The 23,798-nt window shown below is 42.8% G+C and overlaps 1 protein-coding gene across 1 annotated transcript in view; it reads left to right on the top strand.

Annotated features, from left to right (window-relative positions):
* The window catches only part of LOC133482364 (calsyntenin-2-like), a 269,784-nt gene that overhangs the window by 111,443 nt on the left and 134,543 nt on the right, over positions 1–23,798 (top strand). Inside the window, exon 2 of the mRNA XM_061782425.1 lies at positions 283–405. Within this exon, the coding sequence (XP_061638409.1) occupies positions 283–405 (123 nt within the window). The remainder of the gene's footprint in view (positions 1–282; positions 406–23,798) is intronic.

Below are 23,798 nucleotides of genomic sequence, written 5' to 3' on the forward strand. Positions count from 1 at the left end.
AAACCTGCAAGGGGATATCTGAAAAGAGGAAAGAACATGCAAGAGAAAATAGTTAGAATATGGGTGACTAAAACGCGAAGTCTTGCAAAAAGTAATTCTGGGAGAGCAAAAAAAAAATTTAATTCACGAATGCTTGCTTTTTTTTGTGTGTGTGCAACTAAATGTTGCTCTTATTTGACATTTAAATTGAAGATGTCTACACATTTATCAGCCTGTGAAATCTTGCCATTTATGTTGCCTCTAGCAGTGCACCCCTCACGCTTCATACTTTGTCTCCCGCAGTGAATAAACACAAGCCGTGGATTGAAACGTCATACCATGGGGTAATCACCGAAAACACTGACGTTGTTCTGCTTGATCCGCCTCTGGTAGCTCTGGATAAGGACGCCCCCATCCCATACGCAGGTAATAATACATTAATGCAACAATAGGTCCAGTAATAACTACTCAGCTGTTAATTAATAGCAATGCTACATTTGAAGAAGCCATACCAAAGCCATGTGATATCGACTGTATGTGATTCTTACATTCAAGTTATACATTGACTCACTGTTCAGACTGAATGCATCATAGTTTGTGATTTGTATAATCTTAGCCTGTCCCATTGCAGCAATCATTAATTCCAATATGTCCTTATGAACACAATTCATATTTATTCTCTTTCCCAAATCAACCCTGGTGGGTGACGAGAACTGCTAGAAAAAGAAAAGATGACTGTGACTGGATTAGAGTATACCCACTTTGTGACACTTCCAGTTTGTCCAAAGGGTGCCAGCTTTTGAGGGAAGGTGTTAGTTCCTGCCAGACTGCTAATGTGGCCCTTGCATGTGTTTGGAACCCGTTCAAGCCTTTCCAGCTGGGCACGATTGATGTGTGTGCTCAAGTGTGTGTGTGTGTGTGTGGGGGGGGGGGGTCACCGGTGCCGTGTGAAGTTACTTTTCAAGCCAAAATGCAGAGTTCCAGTGCGCACCCTTCAAAATAAAAGGCTACAAGTCTAAAACAGGAAATCAAGTTAAAACTTGCACATATAAACCATTTGACATGATAAAACAGTCCCAACAATTTTAACGATTTTAACAATCCTATATTTAACTTATATCTGAAACATTAATTAATAAATACACAGTCAATTGGGTTAGTTCCATGCACACTGCCTTTTAGTTCATAGGTGATGATATTGATAGTGGTTATAAAGAACACCGTGTCAAATGTTCATTTTAGTCGATGCTGCGAGCTGATAAGAAAAGGGATGTTCATAATTTGGACACCCTTTATTTAAACCATGAAAACCTTTTTGACCCAGTTCCCAAAATGAATCGGAATCCAGAATCGTTTGGAACCAGAATCGAAATAAGGAACTGGAATCGGGACCGTCCATCCATCCATTTTCTGTAGCGTTTATCTTCACTAGGGTCGCAGGCTTGCTGGAGCCTATCCCACCTATCTTCGGGCGAGAGGCGGGGTACACCCTGAAGTGGTTGCCAGCGAATCGCAGGGCACATATAAACAAACAACCATTCGCACTCACATTCACACCTATGCGGAATTTTTAGAGTCTTCAATCAACCTACTACACATGTTTTTGGGATGTGGGAAGAAACCGGAATACCTGGAGAAAACCCACACAAGCACGGGGAGAACATGCAAACTCCATACAGGTGGGGCCGGGATTTTCACCCCGGTCCTCAGAACTGTGAGGAAGATGTCCTAACCAGTCGCCCACAGTGCCGCCAGAATCGGGACCGGAATCGCTCAAATTCAAACAATGCCCAACCCTATGTCTAAATGTATACGTTTTATTTTTAATTTCTTATTAATCTTTTCAAATAAATCTCCCGCCTTAAACTCCCTTCTGCTGTCACCTTCAGCTTGCCTTGCACAGGCAAATCTAACTCGCATGTCAGTCTCCTGTCCTCTCATGACTTTATGTGTCGTCTGTTAAGATTATGGGAACACTGTATATGTGCTTGTTTTCATGTGCTTGACTGACTCAACATTAGCTGTTAGCTTGAAGATACAGCTGCCAGTGAAAGCTAGCTAAAATCATTCATGAGTACGTTCACTGCGTAGTACATCGTTCGCTGCGCGAATTAATCACTCATCGTACTAGTTCGCAGTGAACCTCCGCATGAATCACTTCATACGTACCAGTACCCCCTCCTGGTACCCGTCACCTTATCGTGGTGGAGGGCTTTGTGTGTCCCGTGACCCTAGGAGCTAAGTTGTCTGGGGCTTCACGCCCCTGGTAGGGTCACCCATGGCAAACGGGTCCTAGGTGAGGGACCAGACAAAGCACGGCTCCAAAAACCCCTATGAAGAAAGAAAAAAATGGTTCTAGGTTTCCCTTGCCCAGACGCGGGTCACCGGGGCCCCCCTCTGGAGCAAGGCCTGGAGGTGGGGCTCGAAAGCGAGCGCCTGGATGCGTCATCCGGGAGGATCTCAGAGTAGAGCCGATGCTCCTCCACATCAAGAGGATCCAGATGAGGTGGTTGGGGCATCTGATTCGAATGCCTCCCGGACGCCTCCTTGGTGATGTGTTCCGGGCACGTCCCACTGGGAGGACACCCCGGGGACGACCCAGGACACGCTGGAGAGACTTTCGGCTGGCCTAGGAACGCCTCGTGATCCCCCCGGAAGAGCTGGATGAAGTGGCTGGGGAGAGGGAAGTCTGGTCGTCCCTGCTAAAGCTACTACGCCCGCGACCTCGGATAAGCGGTAGAAAATGGATGGATGGATAGATGGATGGAAGTACCAGTACATCGCTCATTTGCGGATCATTCGTGGCTGACAGTACATTCAGTTCACTTTCAGTTCTTCAGTACATTCAGTCGACTTTCATTTCTTCACTTCATTCAGTACACTTTCAGTTCTTCAGTGCATTCAGTACATTAGTACAGTTCAGTTCAACAGCACATTCAGTTAAATTCAGTCCCGAGCCTGCCTGCACAGCGCTGCCTGACGCTGGCTGCTCATTGGTCATTTGCCGAAGTGAGTGACAATGCTGGCGAATCGCAAGTCACATGGTAGAATGTTTAGTGAAGTCCCACCCCCGCCTGGATGCTTGCTGCTCATTGGTCATTCGCTGAAAATTCAGACGTGTGTGACAGAACGCTACCGGAGCGATCGGGCAAGATGGCGACCACATGATACCATAATTATACGCTTTATGTGAGTTACAATCTCAATGTAACTTACACTCCTGTCATATAGCTAAAATCAACCCAATTGTTTTTTGTTTTTTTTTAACGGTAAAGGTAGCCAACTTTACAGAGCTAAGCTAAGAATAGCTACGCTGCTAACTGTGAGTGTGAGTCGTCACTTTCCAACTGCATGCTGCCAAACGAACAAGGTAGAAAATGAAAAGATAAAGGAATTCCTGTCTGCAAAGAAGGTATGATTTTTGGAGCACCCTTAAATGCCGAAATTACCCAAGAGAGCTGCTCAGTTACTATTTCAATGGCTGTTACCTCTGCGGATCACGATTATGGAGTCTCTGGGTCTGATACTTGCAGCCGAAATGCCGACCATATGCCACAGTCTGTTCCTGACACGCCGGTGAAACCAAAAGAAAAAAACAGAAATCTGAGATGTCCTTAACAGATTTATAGAGTAACATTCTTGCTGTAATTAATGACCAAGCCGATAACTTGGAGGCCATGGTCACCAGAAATGCAGTGGGAATTGAGGCCCTGAAGAAGTTTATTGATTTTGCCTTTGCAGAGGTTGCGTTATTAAAGACTGATATAAAAGTAGTAAAAACTACCAATGAAAAGCATGACAAACAAATAGCAGATTTGCAAATCAAGCTTAATGAAGCGGAAAGGTACGGACGAAAATGGAACCTCAGACTTCATGGTGTCCCTGAAGGAAATTTAGAAGATATTAAATCCAAGGTTGTCAAGATCTGCTGTGCTGTGGTACCTACATATCAGTAAAAAATTACAAATGACATTTATATAGTCCACTGCCTAGGAAGATACGAAGAGGCTTCAAACAGGCCCAGGACAACTATTGTTCGCTTTACAAACAGATCTACAAGAGACCTTCTGTGGTGCATGGCCAAAAAAAGTGAATATCTTCAAAGTAACAAGTTGAGGTGTGCCGAAGACTTGACTTCCGATTACAAAGTAGCACGAAATAAGTTGTGGCCCATAATTGAAGCTGCAAAGAAAGATGGAAAGAAGGCACACTTTGCTGGCACTCGGGTCAACATCGAGGGAAAAGAGGTCTGTCCAGAACGACTTAATTCGACTCAGATGGACATATCCTCTACTGAAGCTGCTTCCCGCTGCTGAAACTCCCCCAAGGTGACAAGCTGATAGCCTAGTGACAACGTATCTTTCGAGATCATTCTGACACAATATAATCTTTGACAATTGCGGCTATAATGAAGATGGACATTCTTTTTACAAATTAATATTTTAAAAGAAAATATACTATATTTTTATTATAAGTTTATAATATATAATATTATTTGAGTAATAATATTATATTTTTGCACTTCATTGCTTGTTCTTTGTTACTTTTCGTAATGTGGACAAATTAACCAAATATTTGCACTCCACTCAAGATTTTCATGTCCTCCAAAGGGAGGAGAACTAAGGTTTGATAAAGACACTAGTGAGTTTGGGACACTTACAGACTGTGGCTTACAATTATGTGATGGGGGGAAAAGAACAGTATAACTTTACATTTGTCTTCGTTATTTGTGGTAAAAGGCACTTTCAAATGTTTACATTTCTCCCCATTCTTTACTTTATGTTTATTTTTCAACTTAATAGCTAGTTCTGTGAAGCTAGGTTTTGCTGTTGTCTGCCTCATAAGGAGATTGTTTAATACTGATTCATATACGTTTTCTATTGGTAAGGGAGATGTTGCCCAATATTTTTTAAGCACCTCACATTTTCGACTGTTCATCGTTCTTCTTTTTTTTATATTGTCTTTTTCTGTTTTCTCTCTTAATGGTTGAGGCAGAATGTCAAACGTAAAGCTTTATTTTTATTTGCAAAACAACAAAATAACTAACTTTTCCTTTTTCCGGGAGACACACTCTATTAAGAACAATGCACAATTATGGAAAGCACAATGGGGCAACAATATCTGGTTATCAAATGGCTCAGAAAGGGCAGCCGGTACTGCTATACTGAGGGATTTCTTCAATGGGGACATTTTACATTCTGAAGGAGATCCTAAAGGGCATTACTTTATTTTAATCAACACTAACGATACTGTTGTCCACTTAGTTAATGTACAGTGGGTACGGAAAGTATTCCGACCCCTTAAATGTTTCACTCTTTGTTATATTGCAGCTTATATTTAAGTAATTTTTTTTCCTGATTAATGTAGACACAGAACCCCGTATTGACAGAAAATAATTTAATTGTTGATATTTTCGCAGATTTATTAAAAAAGAAAAACTGAAATATCACACAGCCATAAGTATTCAGATCTTTTGCAGCTCACAGTGCATGTCAGAGCAAATGAGAATCATGAGATCAAAGGAACTGCCTGATGAACTCAGAGACAGAATTGATCACAGATCTGGCCAAGGTTACAAAACAAAATTATGCTACACTTAAGGTTCCTAAGAGCAGAGTGGCCTCCATAATCCTTAAATGGAAGACGTTTGGGACGACCAGAACCCTTCCTAGTGCTGGCCGTCTGGCAAAACTGAGCAATTGGGAGAGAAGAGCCTTGATGAGAGAGGTCAAGAAGAACCCAAAGATTACTGTGGCTGAGCTCCAGAGATGCAGTCGGGAGATGGGAGAAAGTTATAGAAAGTCAACCATCACTGCAGCCCTCCACCAGTCGGGGCTTTGTGGCAGAGTGGCCCAACAGAAGCCTCTCCTCAGTGCAAGACACATGAAAGCCCGCATGGAGTTTGCTAAAAAACACCTGAAGGACTCCAAGATGGTGAGAAATAAGATTCTCTGATCTGATGAGACCAAGATAGAACCTTTTGGCCTTATTTCTAAGCGGTATGTGTGGAGAAAACCAGGCACTGCTCATTACCTGTCCAATACAGTCCCAACAGTGAAGCACGGCGGTGGCAGCATCATGATGTTGGGGTGTTTTCAGCTGCAGGGACAGGACGACTGGTTGCAATCGAAGGAAAGATGAATGCAGCCAAGTACAGGGATACTAATAAGTACGGGGGGGGGGGGCGGATTTGAACCCCAGTCCCCAGAACTGTAAGGCAGATGTGCTAACCAGTCGTCCACCGTGCCGCTTCTTTTTTATAATTATATAAGAATAATTTCATAAACTGATTCAGTACAGTATCTTCACCAAAAATATTCATTTCTTTGAACACGTAACAACACTACTCTTTTGAGCTACCACACGCAGACACACACTGTTGTCTGTGTTAAGGTAAATACTGTTAAGGGACATATAAAGTTAGACTGCATTTATAATGAAATAGAATGCAACTATATGATCAAAACATTCAGACAACTTAATGACTGCCTTGCTTCTGGGATTCAAAATGCCCAAGTAGTTTGAGTTCAAGATGAAGAAACCTTTCCTTTGCCATTGTTCACATAGTCAGTTATTAATGAAGTACTAAAATGCAATCTACTTCCTCACTGACCCCAACAGATGAAGCAAATAGACTTTGTAATGAGATTTTTTTAGGGCTTTTAACTTTTTTGTCTTATGATTGGTAACAAAATCAACGGAGGAAGGCAATCTTTGTGTTGGTTCAAGAGCAAGAGAAAATAATGGTTTAGGTTTGCAATTATCTCTTCATTCCAGTGGGAGTGGGGAGGTTTTAAACAAAGGCACTACGTTATTAAAAATTAGAAACTGATATAGGAAATGGCTAATTATTCTTCTGTTGCATATTTTGTTAAAATTCAGCTGTTTATCCACTGAGTGAAGCTTTCGTATAGTACAATGTACAAGAGCATGTCTTATTCCATGTAAAAATATATATATATATATATATATATATTACAGAATTGAATTAAGATGTACTTATTAATGCAGCCCTATGGGGGGCACAAGCCAGTGCAAACTGTAGGCCGGTCCCAAGCCCGGATAAATGCAGAGGGTTGCGTCAGGAAGGACATCCGTCTTAAAACTTTGCCAAACAAATATGAGCGTTCATCCAAAGAATTCCATACCGGATCGGTCGTGGCCGGGCACCGGTGGAAATTCAGCTACTGTGGGTAGAAGACGAAGAAGAGGTGGAAAGCAGGTTCTTTGGAAGAAAGAGAAGAGGAAAGGACAGAGCATAGAATGTGGGGATTTTGAATGTAGAGACTATGACAGGATAATCTCGGGAGTTGGTTCACATGATGATTAGGAGAAAGGTTGATACATTGTGTGTCCAGGAGACCATGTGGAAAGGCAGTAAGGCTAGAAGTTTAGGGGCAGGGTTTAAATTATTTTACCATGGTGTAGATGGGAAGAGAAATGGAGTCTTGGTTATTTTAAAAGAAGAGTTGGCTAAGAATGTCTTGAAGGTGAAAAGATGATCAGATCGAGTGATGAGACTGAAACTTGAACTTGAGGGTGTTATGTATAATGTGATTTGTGGCTATGCCCCACAGGTAGGATGTGACCTAGAGGTATAAGAGACATTCTGGAAGGAGCTAGATTAAGTAGTTCTGAGCCTCCCAGACAGAGAGAGTGTCGTGATTGGTGCAGATTGTAATGGACATGTTGGTGAAGGAAACAGGGGTGATGAAGAAGGGATGGGTAAGTACGGCATCCAATAAAGGAAGTTGGAGGGACAGATGGTGGTAGACTTTGCCAAAAGGATGGAAATGGCTGTAGTGAACACTTTTTTCCTGAAGAGGCACAAACATAGGGTGACCTAGAAGAGCGGAGGTAGAAGCACGCAGGTGGATTACATCTTGTGCCGACGATGTAATCTGAAGGAGGTTATTGACTGTAAGGTAGTGGGAGTGGCTAGACAGCATAGGATGGTGATGTGTAAGATGACTGTGGTGGTGGGGAGGAAGATTAAGAAGACAAAGGAAGAGCAGAGAACCATGTGGTGGAAGCTGAGACAGGACGAGTGTTGTGCAGCTTTTCGTGAAGAGGTGAGACAGGCTCTCGGTGGACAGGAGGAGCTTCCAGAAGACTGGACCACTACAGCCAAGTTGATCAGAGAGGCAGGCAGGAGTGTACGTGGTGTATCTTCTGGCAGGAAAGGAGAGAAGGAGACTTGGTGGTGAACCTCACAGTACAGGAAATTATACAAGGAAAGAGGTTAGCTAAGAAGAAGTGGGACACCGAGAGGACCGAGGAGAGGCGAAAGGAATACATTGAGATGCGGAATAGGGCAAAGGTAGAGGTGGCAAAGCCCAAGCAAGAGGCATATGATGACATGTATGCCAGATTGGACACTAAAGAAGGAGAAAAGGATCTGTAGAGGTTGGCCAGACAGAGGGATAAAGATGGGAAGGATGTGCAGCAGGTTAGGGTGATTAAGGATAGAGATGGAAATATGTTGACTGCTGTCAGTAGTGTGCTAGATAGATGGAAGGAATACTTCGAGGAGTTGATGAATGAGGAAAATGAGAGAGAAGGGAGAGTAGAAGAGGCAAGTGTGGTGGACCAGGAAGTGGCAATGATTAGTAAAGGGGAAGTTAGAAAGGCATTATAATGGGCGAAAAATGGAAGGGCAGTTGGTCCTGATGACATTCCTGTGGAGGTATGGAAGCATCTAGGAGAGGTGGCTGTGGAGTTTTTGACCAGCTTGTTCAACAGAATTCTAGCGGGTGAGAAGATGCCTGAGGAATGGAGGAAAAGTGTGCTGGTGCCCATTTTTAAGAACAAGGCTGATGTGCAGAGCTGTGGGAACTACAGAGGAATAAAGTTGATGAGCCACACAATGAAGTTGGGAAAGTGTAGTGGAGGCTAGACTCAGCACAGAAGTGAGTAGATGCAAGCAACAGTATGGTTTCATGCCTAGAAAGAGTACCACAGATGCATTATTTGCGTTGAGGATGTTGATGGAAAAGTACAGAGAAGGTCAGAAAGAGCTACAGTGTGTCTTTGTAGATTTGTAGATGACAGAGTACCCAGAGAGGAACTGTGGTACTGCATTCAGAAGTCTGGAGGGGCAGAGAAGTATGTTAGAATAATACAGGACATGTACGAGGGCAGCAGAACAGTGGTGAGGTGTGCTGTAGGAGTGACAGAGGAGTTTAAGGTGGAGGTGGGACTGCATCAGTGATTAGCCCTGATCCCCTTCCTGTTTGCAGTGGTGATGGATAGGTTGACAGATGAGGTTAGACTGGAATCCCCGTTGACCATGATGTTTGCAGATGACATTGTGATCTGCAGTGAAAGCAGGGAGCATGTGGAGGAACAGTTAGAAAGATGGAGGCATGCACTGGAAAGCAGAGGAATGAAGATTAGCCGAAGTAAAACAGAATATATGTGCATGAATGAGAGGGGTGGTAGGGGAAGAGGGAGAAGAGATAGCAAGGGTGGAGGACTTTAAATACTTGGGGTCAACCGTCCAGAGCAATGGTGATTGTGGTCAGGAAGTGAAGAAACGGGTCAAAGCAGGTTGGAACGGGTGGAGGAAGGTGTCAGGTGTGTTATGTGACAGAGGAGTCTGTGCTAGGATGAAGGGCAAAGTTTATAAAACAGTGGTGAGGCCAGCCATGATGTACGGATTAGAGACAGTGGCACTGAAGAGACAACAGGAAGCAGAGCTGGAGTTGGCGGAAATGAAGATGTTGAGGTTCGCTCTCGGAGTGACCGGGTTGGATACAATTAGAAATGAGCTCATCAGAGGGACAGCCAAGATTCGATGTTTTGGAGACAAAGTTAGAGAGCGCAGACTTCGATGGTTTGGACACATCCAGAGGAGAGTGAGTCAGTATATTGGTTGAAGGATAATGAGGATGGAGCTGCCAGGCAAGAGAGCTAGAGGACGACCAAAGAGAAGGTTGATGGATGTCGTGAGGGAAGACATGAGGGCAGTTGGTGTTTTCTAGAGGAGGATGCAGGAGATAGGCTTACATGGAAAAGGATGACACACTGTGGCGACCCCTAAAGGGACAAGCCAAAAGAAAAAGAAGAATTAAGATGTTCTTATTATGATGATGATGATGATGATGATGATTATTATTATTTTTATTTTAGTATTAGGAGTAGTACATTCTTAACAAATAATGGATGGCTGGTTGTTTGGATGCTTTGATTTCCCTTCACTGTTCAAGCTGTTTAGGAAAAGGCTCAGACTGTTTTTTTTTAAACAAGTACAGGGATGACGATACTATTTGCATATAGTGGCCACTCATGCCAGAGTAGCATCTGCTCCATTTGTACACTGATTGAGGAGTATCTGTAACATTTGCACAACCATTGTCCCAGATTATCGCACTACTCGTCACTTTAAACCGCATACACCCCTTGAAGTCTCAGTGCCCTTTGCACAATGGTCATTGCACCGGACTATTGCGATATTAGCCATTCGAACTGAGGACTCTGCATCTTTTTGCACAATTGTTGTTTGTTGTTGTTTTTTGTCAATGTCTTTATGTCTCCAAAGTGTTCTGTAAATTGACTGTCTGTTGTACTAGAGCGGCTCCAACTACCGGAGACAAATTCCTTGTGTGTTTTGGACATACTTGGCAAATAAAGATGATTCTGATTCTGATTCTGATTCTGAATAGGTGAGTACTACAGGTGTATTTAACACTGTAATTATTATGGTACATGGTGTGTGTGTGTGTGTGTGTGTGCGTGTGTGTGTGTGTGCGTATGTGTGTGTGCGTCCGCGCAAATGTTCTTGAAAGACGATTTGAGACACCACATTTGCGAAACACGCAAGGACGTAAATTTGTTTTTGTTTACAATGCTGGACAGAACAGTGTGTAAGTTAGACATATAAAAACAAAGGACATAAGAGCCCATGCCTTGAAATGTTTCATGAATGGCTTTACTGTACGTTGTGATGTTTATATGTGTGGTGGCTATTGTGATTTTGACCAGGCACACTAGTTTCATCCAATCTTCTATTCTTTATTGCGCTTCAAGTTTTGTGGACTGTTGTACATTTGATTTGTGAATGGTCGTTCATCTGTTAGTTGTTAGTAAGTTCATGGTTTTTTTTAAATGGTGTCCTTTGAGTTTTTAATACACAGGTGTGACCTTTTTTAATGTCGCACCTGACAAATACGCCATATTACAACAACACCAAAACTGAACTTAAACTAACCATTTTCAAAAAATATATTTAAAAAAATTAAACTGGCAAACCCGCTCTAAAAAGTAATTATAACTAACTGATTTTGAAACACAAAAAGTCTAAATGGAATTAAAACTGGAACAAATTAAATACCAATGTATTATGACCTTTGTCTCAAGTATTTGTTTTGGGGACTTTTTATTGTTTTGTTTGTTTGTTTGTTTAAATCCAGCTAGACCATACCTTTGTTTGCCTTGTTAACCTAAATTCCACACTCCTGCCTTGTTTTGTCTTGCTCTTTACTCTTGGGTCTACCTATCTTTTTTGCTGAATTCCAGTCAAACACACACGTTGACTACAGAATTCAGGGATGCAAGCCTCAAAACAAAACTGATGACTTGAAAGGAAAATAGTAGTTGTCAGTGAGCTAACAAAAGAATCTTCCGTGTCTTTTCCCCCGAAGAGTCACATATATTACTTGCTGCACTTCCTTGGAGCTTCGTGAAGGCAAAATGAGCTATAGGATAAGTGTCAAGCAGCCTGCCCCACTGGAAGCCCTCCATCCTTTAGAGCGCTGATTGATCACGTTACAGTTAATTAAATTTGGGCAAATTGCTCCCTTTTGAGGTTACGCTGTAAAAGTTTATACTCTGTCCACATATATCACTTGTATTTCTCTTATCACCACTGCTTGTCACTTTTCTTCAGTGCACTAGCAGATGATGATAAACACTAACTCTTTGTTCCCCTCACTAGTTCATTTTTACCTCTTTATCCTTTTTTGGCCGAGCTTCGTGTGCTCCCCATTGGCTTTTCGTATCAATGACGTATGACAGCTTCAATGAAGAAGAACGCAGCACTGAGTGTTTACCATATTTCTCACTCTGCCTGACTGTGCGTAACCGTCAGTATCTCAAAAGGAATCAGGCAAGGGGGAAATGGCAGGGAAGTGCTAGGGGCATGAAAATGACACTGGTGGGCAACAGCAGACATTTAACACGTTTTTTCATCTGTAAGCTGAGGTTCGATCCTGATAAAACTGCCATAATGCTAATGGGAAGGGTTACACTGCAAGTTTGACATACATATGGTATTACTCCTCACTGCCAATAATGACAGTCCAGTGTTACAGCTTGTAAATTAGTACTTATTACTCCTTATTTGTTAGGTACAGAGGCACAATACATTTACCAGCAGAGTTAAACTGTTTTGATTTGTGACTCATGCATTCAGTTTTAGACTTGAGAGACGCATGGCTTTGGATGGATTCACATATCCAATTGCATTAGTGTTTCTGTAATTACTGGCAGAGCAGGATGGCACCTTGGGTCTTCAGGTTATAATGGTTTCATTCAGTTTTATTTTTCAGGTCAATCTGATTTTACTTTTTTTTCTTATTTACATTTACAAAAGCAAGTATGCTGTGTTTTTATATACGCTCTAAAGGCACTTTATTACATACAGATGAACCAATTTTGTGACATCCAATAGATAACTATTAGAAAATAATCTGATTTTATATAAACACTAATGCTAAATTCCAATTGCCACTGTCAGAGTGGTATCTTCAGTATTTAACACTGCTTTTTAAAACAACCAAAATGTTAATAGAAAAAAGAAAAACATAGTTCAACAAATCTACAACTACAATAATTATCAAATACCTCTCTGAAAGTATTAGCCAAATCAAGCATTACTACAGTATATCCACGTTTAGTGATAGAGTACAATCGGAATGCTTGTTTTTTAGATGTAAAAGGGATATGTCTAAGAGATTTTTATGAGTGTGTTCCGTGCATGAAATGTGTTACTATACTCTACCATCAAATATTTACAGTGCATTAATTAATGGGAAAAATTGGGAAGAATAGGAGTAACAAGGAGTAACAAGGAGTAACAATACTAGGAGTAACAAGGAGTAACAACGCGTTGGAGACAGATAGTTTCACCAGTTGCGCGACTAAGTGTCTCTATAAACAAAGAAGCGCGATCTATCTTATACTCTGAGTACGGGGTGGGGTGGAATGTGCCAGAAAGTTCCACTCCTTATAAGGCAAACAACAGATGTTGTGGCTTGCGGAAACAAGCCCAGCCAAATGAGATATGCTTGTGGAAATAAACCGTTAATCTTTTCTGTTCCTTCTCCCAGGATCGATCTCACACAACCTTCTTTATTTATTTCGATATGCAGGCATTCTATCTTTATAAAAATATATCAATACATTCAGACCTCTTTCAATAAATCTCAAGTGGCTCTGTGTTGTCGTAGAGCTTGGTGAATCTCTTACTCCGGGTCCTTTGAACTGACATTTGCTTTTCATCACTGAGGACCTGATCCAGCTGCGATGACGTCAGTGATACAGTAGGTGTACAGTGTGTAGTTTCCTGAAGAGAACTAATGTCTACTGTCATTCGTCTTTATACTGATTGTGAAATTGGCTGCCTGCCACAGAGGGTATAAAGGAGTCATGTAAGTGGATCTTTGAGAGCATCTGAACATCAGTGGAAGCATACAATTTAATGTGCAACAGGCTAAAGTCAAAGATACACAGAGATAATGAAGCAAATTCAAGGGGGGAGGTTAAGAGGGCAATTTCCTGTGATGCATATTACTGTAGTTGTTACAATCAAGGGTGTCCAAACTACGGCCCGCGGGCCACGGCGGCGGTTTTTATTGGCCCGAAGCAAATTATGAAAATATAATTGAATATGGCCAGCACAAGAACCTTGAGCTCAGCCTCAACTTTGTTGCACTTCTCAGTTTCAACATTAGATGGAACCAGTCACATAAACGGCGCTTCTCCACAACACAATTACACAATTAAGATTAAGAAAAACCTTTACCACAAGTCAGCAGAAAATGGCAGCACCAAAGAAATTCAAAATAGAAAGTAAGTGTAGAAGATTTCAAACACGATGGGAAAATTAATATTTCATCAAAGAAATCAATGGAAAGTGTGTCTGTTTGATTTGCAACGAAGCTGTTGCTGTGACGAAAGAGAATAATGTCCGTAGGCACTATGAGACAAACATGAGAACTACACATCGTACACTGGTGCCGAACGAACACAGAAAGTCAAGCAAATGGCAGTTAGCCTGCAAGCTCAACAACTGTTTTTTTCCCTGTGCTAACAAGATACAGGAAAACACCACAACAGCAAGCTATGAAGTTGCTAAACCTATTGCCCAGCATGGGAAACCGTTTACAGACGGTGATTTCATTAAGCAGTGCTTCATCAGTCACAGAAATAATGTATTTATATATATAAACACACACACACACACACATATATATCCATCCATCTACACGGGTTATCCTCACTACAATCCGCAAATAGGTGAATTTGTGAATGCCAAACCGTGAATATACGGGGGTTAACTAGTAATACTATGTTGGTATTTTAAAGATACTTTTTTTTTTTTCCCAATTCTGGCACCCACACACGCTTCTCAATCATGCGTGGCAATCGTGTATGTGCATATCTCTGCTTCCTTCTCGCAAGTTGCTCCTCAATTTTATGCTCTGGTGGATGACAATAATTTAAGCTTCCCGATATCCAGTTGTACTTAATTGGACTGTCACATGTTCCCGGGCATCGCCAAGCTTACAAAATGACTGGGGCCATGGGAGCAAACTGGATTTAGGTGACCGATCTTGTACAGTAATGTGTCAAGTGTCTTCCAACAAGATTTTGCAACAAGACACTGAAAAGACTGAAAAGACCAACAACATTCAAATAGAACTTCAAGTAATTTTGATTTTATTTCCTCTTTTTTTTGTCCTTATGTTGCATAAGTTCTCCCAACCAAATGTCTAATGTTTTGTCATTTACAACCACTATAACTGTTGGGCTAGAACCAACTGTTTTCCCTCGCTAGAAGCTCTTCTTTGTCCAGTTCTAAAACCACGAAATCATGTATAAACTGCGTTTTAACAAAAATAAAAGTGTTTGTCAGAAATTTATGATAGTTTTAAATAAGTTTTAATTGGGCAACTTATAATTCAGGATCATTAAAGTGACTAATAAAAGTGTAATGTTGAGTCTTCCAAAACATTTGTACAATGTGTCATGTCTTTGTTTATTGAAAAGCAATGTATTTTTTTCTGGATGCTCCACATCAGAACATGTTCACATCAATAGCAGTGAGTGTTGTTTCCTTTAGTTGACCTGCATTATGATCAGGAAATATGTTGGTGCATTCCTCTTGTTTCCTCTGTTTCAACTCAGCACTATTCTTGAGATGTCTGGTAGGAATCATTCCCTGGAAATTATGCCACGACATCTCATTTGAGTCAAGTTCAGGATTCTGACTGGGAAGACAGAAGATAGCTGAGATAGGCTCCAGCACGCCCGCAACCCTAGTGAGGATAAGTGGAACGGAAGATGAATGAATGGATGAATCATGAAAATGTTATCAAGTTTAGTTTTCGGTATCCATAATACACCATGCTTGAGAGATTAAAGTACAGACTTGTACAGTCTGTTCTGGATGTCAACCAGAATGACCGGAAAAGGCCAGTCTGGTGGCCTTATGTGACGCCAGACAAAGTGCTTGGCCATTCAGGCGAACAGGCGTGATGCCGGCCCACATGGAGTTGCTTGGGCCAGGTATGAGGTTTTGGCCGATCAGCTGAGATGAATGATGGCCGCCAAAGCTGGGTCAGAGAGCGGCCCTAGGGTCGGGTGGTGGCCGCGGGATGAGAGCAACCGGGTTAGGGTTTAAAGGTGGCCGCAGGACATGTGCCGCCAGAACTGAGCACCTGCAAGTCGTAACTGGGACTTTGAGTTGCTAAAGAGCCGGTACACCACGTGGTCGTCCTGTATAAATGACCAAACTAGTACTCAAGTAAAGGTCAGAGGGAAACAAATAGTAAAAAGAATATGCAGGCAAAAATAGGTCTGAATCGGCAATATGTGACAAGGAAACATTTATTAAAATATGGGTCTGAGTCATAATTTGGGGCCATAACTTGCAAAGTCAGAAGAACCAAAGTCCACAAAAATATGTGGAGAGGAAGGGTACGTTGAAGGGTGAACAGAAAAACAATCACAAGAGACACTGAGAAGACCAGAGGACACCGGTGCGAAGGACAGAGGAAACGATGAGAGGGCTTACTACTGTAGATTAAGGTTGTCTTGGTTGGCAGGCTGAAGGCGATGCCGTGCAGAGTGACGGCGCTCAGGCTGATGCTGTGTGCTACCCGCTGGGTTTCGGAATGCTCTGACAGAAAGACATAGGTAGGTCGACCCAAGCGCAGAGAAGCAGATAGCATTAGTGCAGGGTATTCTTGAAATGAGGTTCAAGGTGCTTTTATTGTTAATTCTTCAATATGCGTAACACATACAGAGGATTGAAATTACAGTACTTAAGGGCCCGTGGAGAGGAGGATGCAGAAGATAGGCTCACAGTTATATAGTATAGAAATTAACTAATGAAAATCAGGCATGGCTTTTTTTCCCCTCAGCATCAGTGTGTGCTGTGTGATCATGCATCTGTATCATTAGTTTCAATTAGACCCCAATAACTTCCACTGTGATCTCTGTTGCAAATATATCCATCAATAAGTCTTGGGTTTTCTCCAGGCACTCCGGTTTCCTTCCACATCCCAAAAACATGCACGTTAATTGAAAACTCTAAATTGCCCGTAGGTGTGAATGTGAGTACGAATGGTTGTTTGTTTGTATGTGCCCTGCGATTGGCTGGCAACCACTTCAGGTTGTACCCCGCCTCCTGCCCGATGATAGCTGGGATAGGCTCCAGCGCGCCCGCGACCCTAGTGAGGAGAAGCGGCTCAGAAAATGGATGGATGGATGGATGGAAATGACCTGTTTAGTCAGCCACTGCTTGTTGCAGACAAACTTCATATTCACAGTAAAATATTTTGCAGATATAACTTGAGTCACTGTCAATCTTTCTTCTATACAAAGCCACGGTATGCCAATTACATTTGATGACACACATCATGCATTGTTCAGTGCTACCAATGGAGAGCCCTGTAAGTGTTTGATCATTTTCCTACCAGAAGATACACCAAGTACTCTCCTGCCTGTTTCTCTAATCACCTTGGCTGTAGTGGTCCAGTCTTCTGGAAGCTGCTCCTGTCCACCAAGAGCCTGTCTCACGTCTTTTCGAAAAGCCGCACAACACTTTTCCTTTCTCAGATTCCACCACATGGTTCACTGCTCTGCTTTTGTCTTCTTAATCGTCCTCCCCACCACCAGAGACATCTTACCATCCTATGCTGTCTCGCCACACTTTGCCCTACCACTACCTTAGAGTCAATAACCACCTTCAGATTACATCGTCTGCACAAGATGTAATCCACCTGCGTGTTTCTACCTCCGCTCTTTTAGGTCATCCCATGTTCCTGCCTCTTCTAGAAGAAAGTGTTCACTACAGCCATTTCCATACTTTTTGTAAAGTCTACCACCATCTGTCCCTCGAGGTTCATTTCCTGGATGCCGAACTTACCCATCACTTCTTCATCACCCCTGTTTCCTTCACCAACACGTCCATTAAAATATGCACCAATCACGACTCTCTCTTTGTCTGGGATGTTCAGAACTACTTCGTCCAGCTCCTTCCAGAATTTCTCTTTCACCTCTAGGTCACATCCTACCTGTGGGGCATACCCACTAACCACATTATCCATAACACCCTCAATTTTAAGTTTCAGCCTCATCACTCGATTTTATACTCTTTTCCTCTCCAAGACATTCTGAGCTAACTATTCCTTTAAAATCACCCCTACGCCATTTCTCTTCCCATCTACACCATAGTAAAATAATTTGAACCCTGCCCCTAAACTTCTAGCCTTACTGCCTTGCCACCTGGTGTCCTGGACACACAGTATATCAACCTTTCTCCTAATCATCATGTCAAGCAACTCCCGAGCTTTTCCTGTCATAGTCCCAACATTGGAAGTCCCCACATTCAGTTCTAGGCTCTGTGCTTTCCTCTTCTCTTTCTGCCGAAGAACCCGCTTTTCACCTCTCCTTCGTCTTCGACCCACAGTAGCTGAATCTCCACCGGTGCCCTGCAGGTTGACGGTGCCGGTGGCGGACGTTGTTAACCCGGGCCAGTCTTCTGGAAGCTCCTCCTGTCCACCGAGAGCCTGTCTCACCTCTTCACGAAAAGCTGCACAGCACCCTTTGTCTTCTTAATCTTCCTCCCCACCACCACAGTCATCTTACACATCACCATCCTATGCTGTCTAGCCACACTCTCCCACTACCTTACAGTCAATAACCTCCTTCAGATTACATCATCGGCACAAGATGTAATCCACCTGCGTGCTTCAACCTCCGCTCTTGTAGGTCACCCTATGTTCCTGCCTCTTCTGGAAAAAAGTGTTCACATACAGCATTAAAAATCAGCATCATTGTGTAAAGGATATTGCCACGTGGGCTCAGGAACACTTCAGAAAACCATTGTCAGTTAACAGAGTTCATCGCTACATCTACAAACCGAATCAGAATCATCTTTATTTGCCAAATATGTCAAAAACACAAAAATTTGTGTCTGATAGTTGGAGCCGCTCTAGTATGACAACATACATGACTATTTGACAGAAAATACTTTTGAGACATAAAAACATAAAATGTCTCCAAAGACGAACAAAAAACACAAAAACATAGACAATACTAGAGAGCACATAACCAAGGCGAAGCGAAAGCCAAATACTGTATCAACAACACCCAGAAATGCCGCCGGCTTTTCTAGGCCCAAGCTCATCTGAGATATACTGATGCCACTGATGATGCGGGCGTGGGGGAATCATGGACGTCGTGTCCTCCAGGCCAAAGAGGAAAAGTACCGGCCGGATTGTTATTAGCGCAAAGTTCAAAAGCCAGCATCTGTGATGGTATGGGGATGTGTTAGTGCCAATGGCATGGGTAACTTGTACATCTTGGAAGGCACCATTGATGCTGAAAGGTACATACAGGTTTTGAAGCAACATATGCTGCCATCTAAGCAACATCTTTTTCAGGGATGTCCTTATTTTAGCAAGGCAATGCCAAGCCACATTCTGCACATGTAAAAGAGTGCAAGTACTAGACTGGCCTGCCAGCAGTCCAGACCTGTCTCCCTTTGAAAAATGTGTGGCGCATTACGAAGTAGAAAATACGACAACAGAAACCCGGGACTGTTGAGCAACTGAAGTTGTACATCAAGCAAGAATGGGAAATAATTCAACCCTATAAACCTTGAACAATTAGTGTCCTCAGTTCCCAAATGCTTGTCAAGTGTTATTAAAAGGCAAAGTTTTATAACACAGTGGTAAATATGCCCCTGTCCCAGCTTTTTTGTAATGTGTTTCAGGCATCAATTTTAAAATGAGTGAATATTAGCATGAAAAACAACAACAAAGTTTTTCAGTTTTTACTGTAAATATTTGTCTTTGTAGTGTGTTCAATTGAATATATGTAGCTTTAAAAGGATTTGCAAATCATTGTTTTCTGTTTGTATTTAGGTTTTACACAAGGTCCTAATGTCATTGGAATTGTGGTTTGTATTTATGTCTCATGTTAAACGTACACTGAAGGACTGTGATCAGTTTTAATTCAGCTAGGCTGAGAGTCATACGAAACAGCTCAATAACCTTCACACAAACAGCTAACCCCCTACACCAGTACCCCTCCCACATATAAACACACTATTACCCGAACCAACACAAAAACACCATAATAACTGACTCATCAGCACTCATTCATTCCTTGAGTTAATCACAGGAACTTGATCGATAAAACCTCCATTAAATGATGACTCGAAGTGTGTGTATGTGTGTGCAGTGTGTGTGCAAAGCCCCTCAAGGATAAGTGCAGTCTACGCACCTGCATGATGGATGTTGTGAGTGTTGTTGCCATCAGCACTGCTTTACAGGCAGTGAGTTGTGGTCACTCTAAGTTTACCCTGTGACAGGCAGCCTGTGGCTCAGCCAGCTGCTGGCAGCCCTGGAAGCATCTGGATTAACAATAACAACAATATTGATTAAATTATGCCTTTCATAAGCACTATTTATTCTTACTTTACTCAGAATGAGAACATTTAACTTACAAGTAGCATTATATATACAGTGGAACCTTGATATAACGTACTAATAGGAGCGGGGAGTCATCCGATATAGCTGTTTGTCCATTACATTGCACTTTTTTTTTTTTTTTTGAGGCCACATGCACCCATCTTACTGTAACATACAAAATTATTATTTTGCAGTTTTTTTCATGGCCTCCCACCCAGCACGGTACAAATGTTATTGTAAATTACTATTAAAAAAGCTTGAAAATGTTTCACATTTTCACTTTTTAATCAGAATCAGAATCACCTTTATTTGCCAAGTATGTCCAAAACACACAAGGAATTTGTCTCCGGTAGTTGGAGCCGCTCTAGTACAACCCACAGTCAATTTACAGAACACTTTGGAGACATAAAGACATTGACAAAAAACAATTGTGCAAAAAGATGCAGCGTCCTGTAGCACTTAGAGCAGTTCGAATGACTAATATTGCAATAGTCCGGTGCAATGACCATTGTGCAAAGGGCGCCGAGACTTCAAGGAGTGTATGCGGTTTAAAGTGACGAGTAGTGCGATAATCTGGGACAATGTTGGTTGTGCAAATGTTACAGATACTCCTCAATCAGTGTGCAAATGGAGCAGATGCTTCTCTGGCATGAGTGGCCAGTATATGCAAATAGTGCAGCATGGCGAGACAACTACAGTGAGTGCACGAGTAATACATAATTGGCCCCACAGAAATGTGACAACGAACTCAAGTCAAAAAATTGCCAGCTTGTTGTAATGGAATTATAGGTTAGGTGTTTAAGAAGTTGATCGCAAGAGGGAAGAAGCTGTTGGAATGTCTACTAGTTCTAGCTTGCATTGATCGGTAGCGCCTACCTGAGGGAAGGAGCTGGAAGAGCTGGTGACCGGGGTGCGCAGGGTCCGAGAGGATTTTGCACGCCCTTGTCTTAGTTCTGGCAGCGTGCAAGTCCTCAAGGGTGAGTAGGGGGGTACCGACAATCCTTTCAGCAGAGTTGATTGTCGGTTGCAGTCGGAGTTTGTCCTTTTTTGTAGCAGCACCAAACCAGACTGTGATGGAAGAACACGGGACTGATTCGATGACCGCTGTGTAGAACTGTCTCATCACTTGAACAGTGGTGTCAGTGGTTCGCTGAGATGCAGTCGTTCGTGTAGAGAGAGAAGAGCAGCGGAGAGAGGACACAACCTTGGGGCGCCCCAGTGCTGATGCTGCGTGTGGATGAGGTGGCCTCCCCCAGCCTGACCTGCTGTGTCCTGCCTGTCAGAAAGCTGTAAATCCACTGGCAGATGGCAGGTGAGACGCTGAGCTGGAGAAGCTTGGATGAAAGGAGTTCAGGGATGATGGTGTTGAACGCTGAGCTGAAGTCCACGAACAGGATCCTCGCGTAGGTCCCTGCACTGTCGAGGTGTTCTAGGATGAAGTGCAGTCCCATGTTGACTGCATCATCCGCAGACCTGTTCGCTTGGTAGGCAAACTGCAGGGGGTCCACCAGGGGACCTGTGACACTCTTGAGGTGGTCCAGCACGAGACGTTCAAAGGACTTCATGACCACAGATGTCAAAGCGACAGGCCTGTAGTCATTCCTACCCGAGATTGCAGGTTTCTTGGGGACTGGAATGATGGTGGAGCGTTTGAAACAGGATGGAACTTCGCACATTTCCAGAGATCCGCGCAGACTTTGAGGCAGGATGGGGACACATGGTCCGGGCCTGCCGCTTTGTTAATCTTTTGTTGTTTGAAGATGCGTTTCACATCCTGTTCATGGATGGTTAACGCAGAAGTCAGAGGTGTGATTGTGGTCGCGGGAGCTTGGCTTCATTGGTCCACTTTTTCACTGTTGTCACTGTAGACTTCGCGCATTTAAGTTCTTGCCTGTATGTCGGTATTAAGTGAATTAAGCAGTGATCAGACGAGCCCAGGGCTGCACATTTTATCCAAACTTACCACGGCAGTGTGCTTGGTCATGGTGACATTGTTGACGTACAGTACTCATCATAGGCTTGACAAAAAAAAAATACAATTATAAAATAAACCTGTTAATGTCCCAAAAATGTTCCAGACTCCAGAGACTTGTGTTTTGTATTCCTCAGAGTTAACACCGCAGCCAAATTTTAATGATTGAAACAAATTGCCAAATACAGTGGAAGCTCAGGTTACAAACAATTTGGGTTACGTCCAAAATATTCATAGAAAAATTATCTCTACTTGCGTACTATTTTCAGTTTGTGAAAGTTTTTTATATGGACGAATGGAAGGATCTATGTGGTGCTTCTACTCGTGCTGCGTGACGATCATTGACTTAGTCCATAACGCATTGCTGTAAGAAGAAAACTAGTCTGCTCCGCGGCAAAAGGCGGATATGTTTAGCATTGTTGGCAGAAGTTCTGGCTCTGCATCCTCGATTATCCAATCACAACTCCAATAGCAGCCACCTTTGTTATTGACGTGGTAAAAGAACAAAACTGATTACAGTACGTACTGTATGTTATTTGTTGAATTGTGGCATCTCTTTAATTAAACAACAAATGGTTAATTTTAATGTAATCATGTAATCAATTATCTTCAAACCTGTGTAATGTACTGCATGTAGAAAAAAATCTATGAATTTAGTTTACTGGGTCTTTTTTTTGTCCTGTTTAGCTGTTAGGTCAAGCAGAATTGAAGCTCTGTATCCCTTTTATGCCAGAACAGTTTTACTGTGTCACAGTGGAGTTTTTAAGCTACCGCTGTGGTTTCTTAGTATTATAATTGAAGTTTATTGAGAATCAGTTGAACAGAACAAAGTTTCTAGAGGGGAGAGCGAAACAAAGACAAAAGACAAAGCACTAATTGTAAACAGGATGAGAAAAGTAAGTCATTACATTATCTACAACAATGAAACATCCATCCATCCATTTTCTGAGCTGCTTCTCCTCCCTAGGGTCGCGGGCGTGCTATCCCAGCTATCATTGGGCAGGAGGCGGGGTACACCCTGAACTGGTTGCCAGCCAATCGCAGAACAATAAAACATTAAATATGAATGTTGCATGGGGATGTAGTGCTACACCATGTGAAGGTAGGACAAGACAAGCTAGAACAGGACAAGGACAGGAGAAGAAGCATGCAGGACAAGGGTCATGAACCCGGCTGTACAACTGAAGTGTGGTGGGATTAACTATGTAAATTATAAAAGTCTATAGGACGAGAGTATGAGTGAGGGGATACCCAAGCAATTCGCATATTCATGAGTTATTTGTCGCAATAAGTGAGTGGGCCCACACCCAGTGAAAGAGTCCCAGGGGTGTGTGCCTGCGGACACATGCAAGTGAATTGACACCGTTTTACATGCACAAAGACTGACAGAAGTCTCCTGTAATTGTTGTGCCCGCACCGCGGAGGCTGAGGACCCCACCCAATCCATCGAGGGGTGGGATCGGGCCCAGGGGTCCATCCGAAACCAGCCCAGTGGACGGGACACGTCCCACACCAAGGGACCCAGGGCGGTCCGCCGGCCCCACCGAAGCACCCCGACAACTGGCCACCCGGCGGGGGCCACAGGGACCCACTGCCCCACGCGCCCCTCCACCCTCAGGACAGCCAAACCCCCCCCTAACCTG

The sequence above is a fragment of the Phyllopteryx taeniolatus genome, chromosome 8, assembly GCF_024500385.1.
Source record: "Phyllopteryx taeniolatus isolate TA_2022b chromosome 8, UOR_Ptae_1.2, whole genome shotgun sequence".
NCBI classification, from domain to species: Eukaryota; Metazoa; Chordata; class Actinopteri; order Syngnathiformes; family Syngnathidae; genus Phyllopteryx; species Phyllopteryx taeniolatus.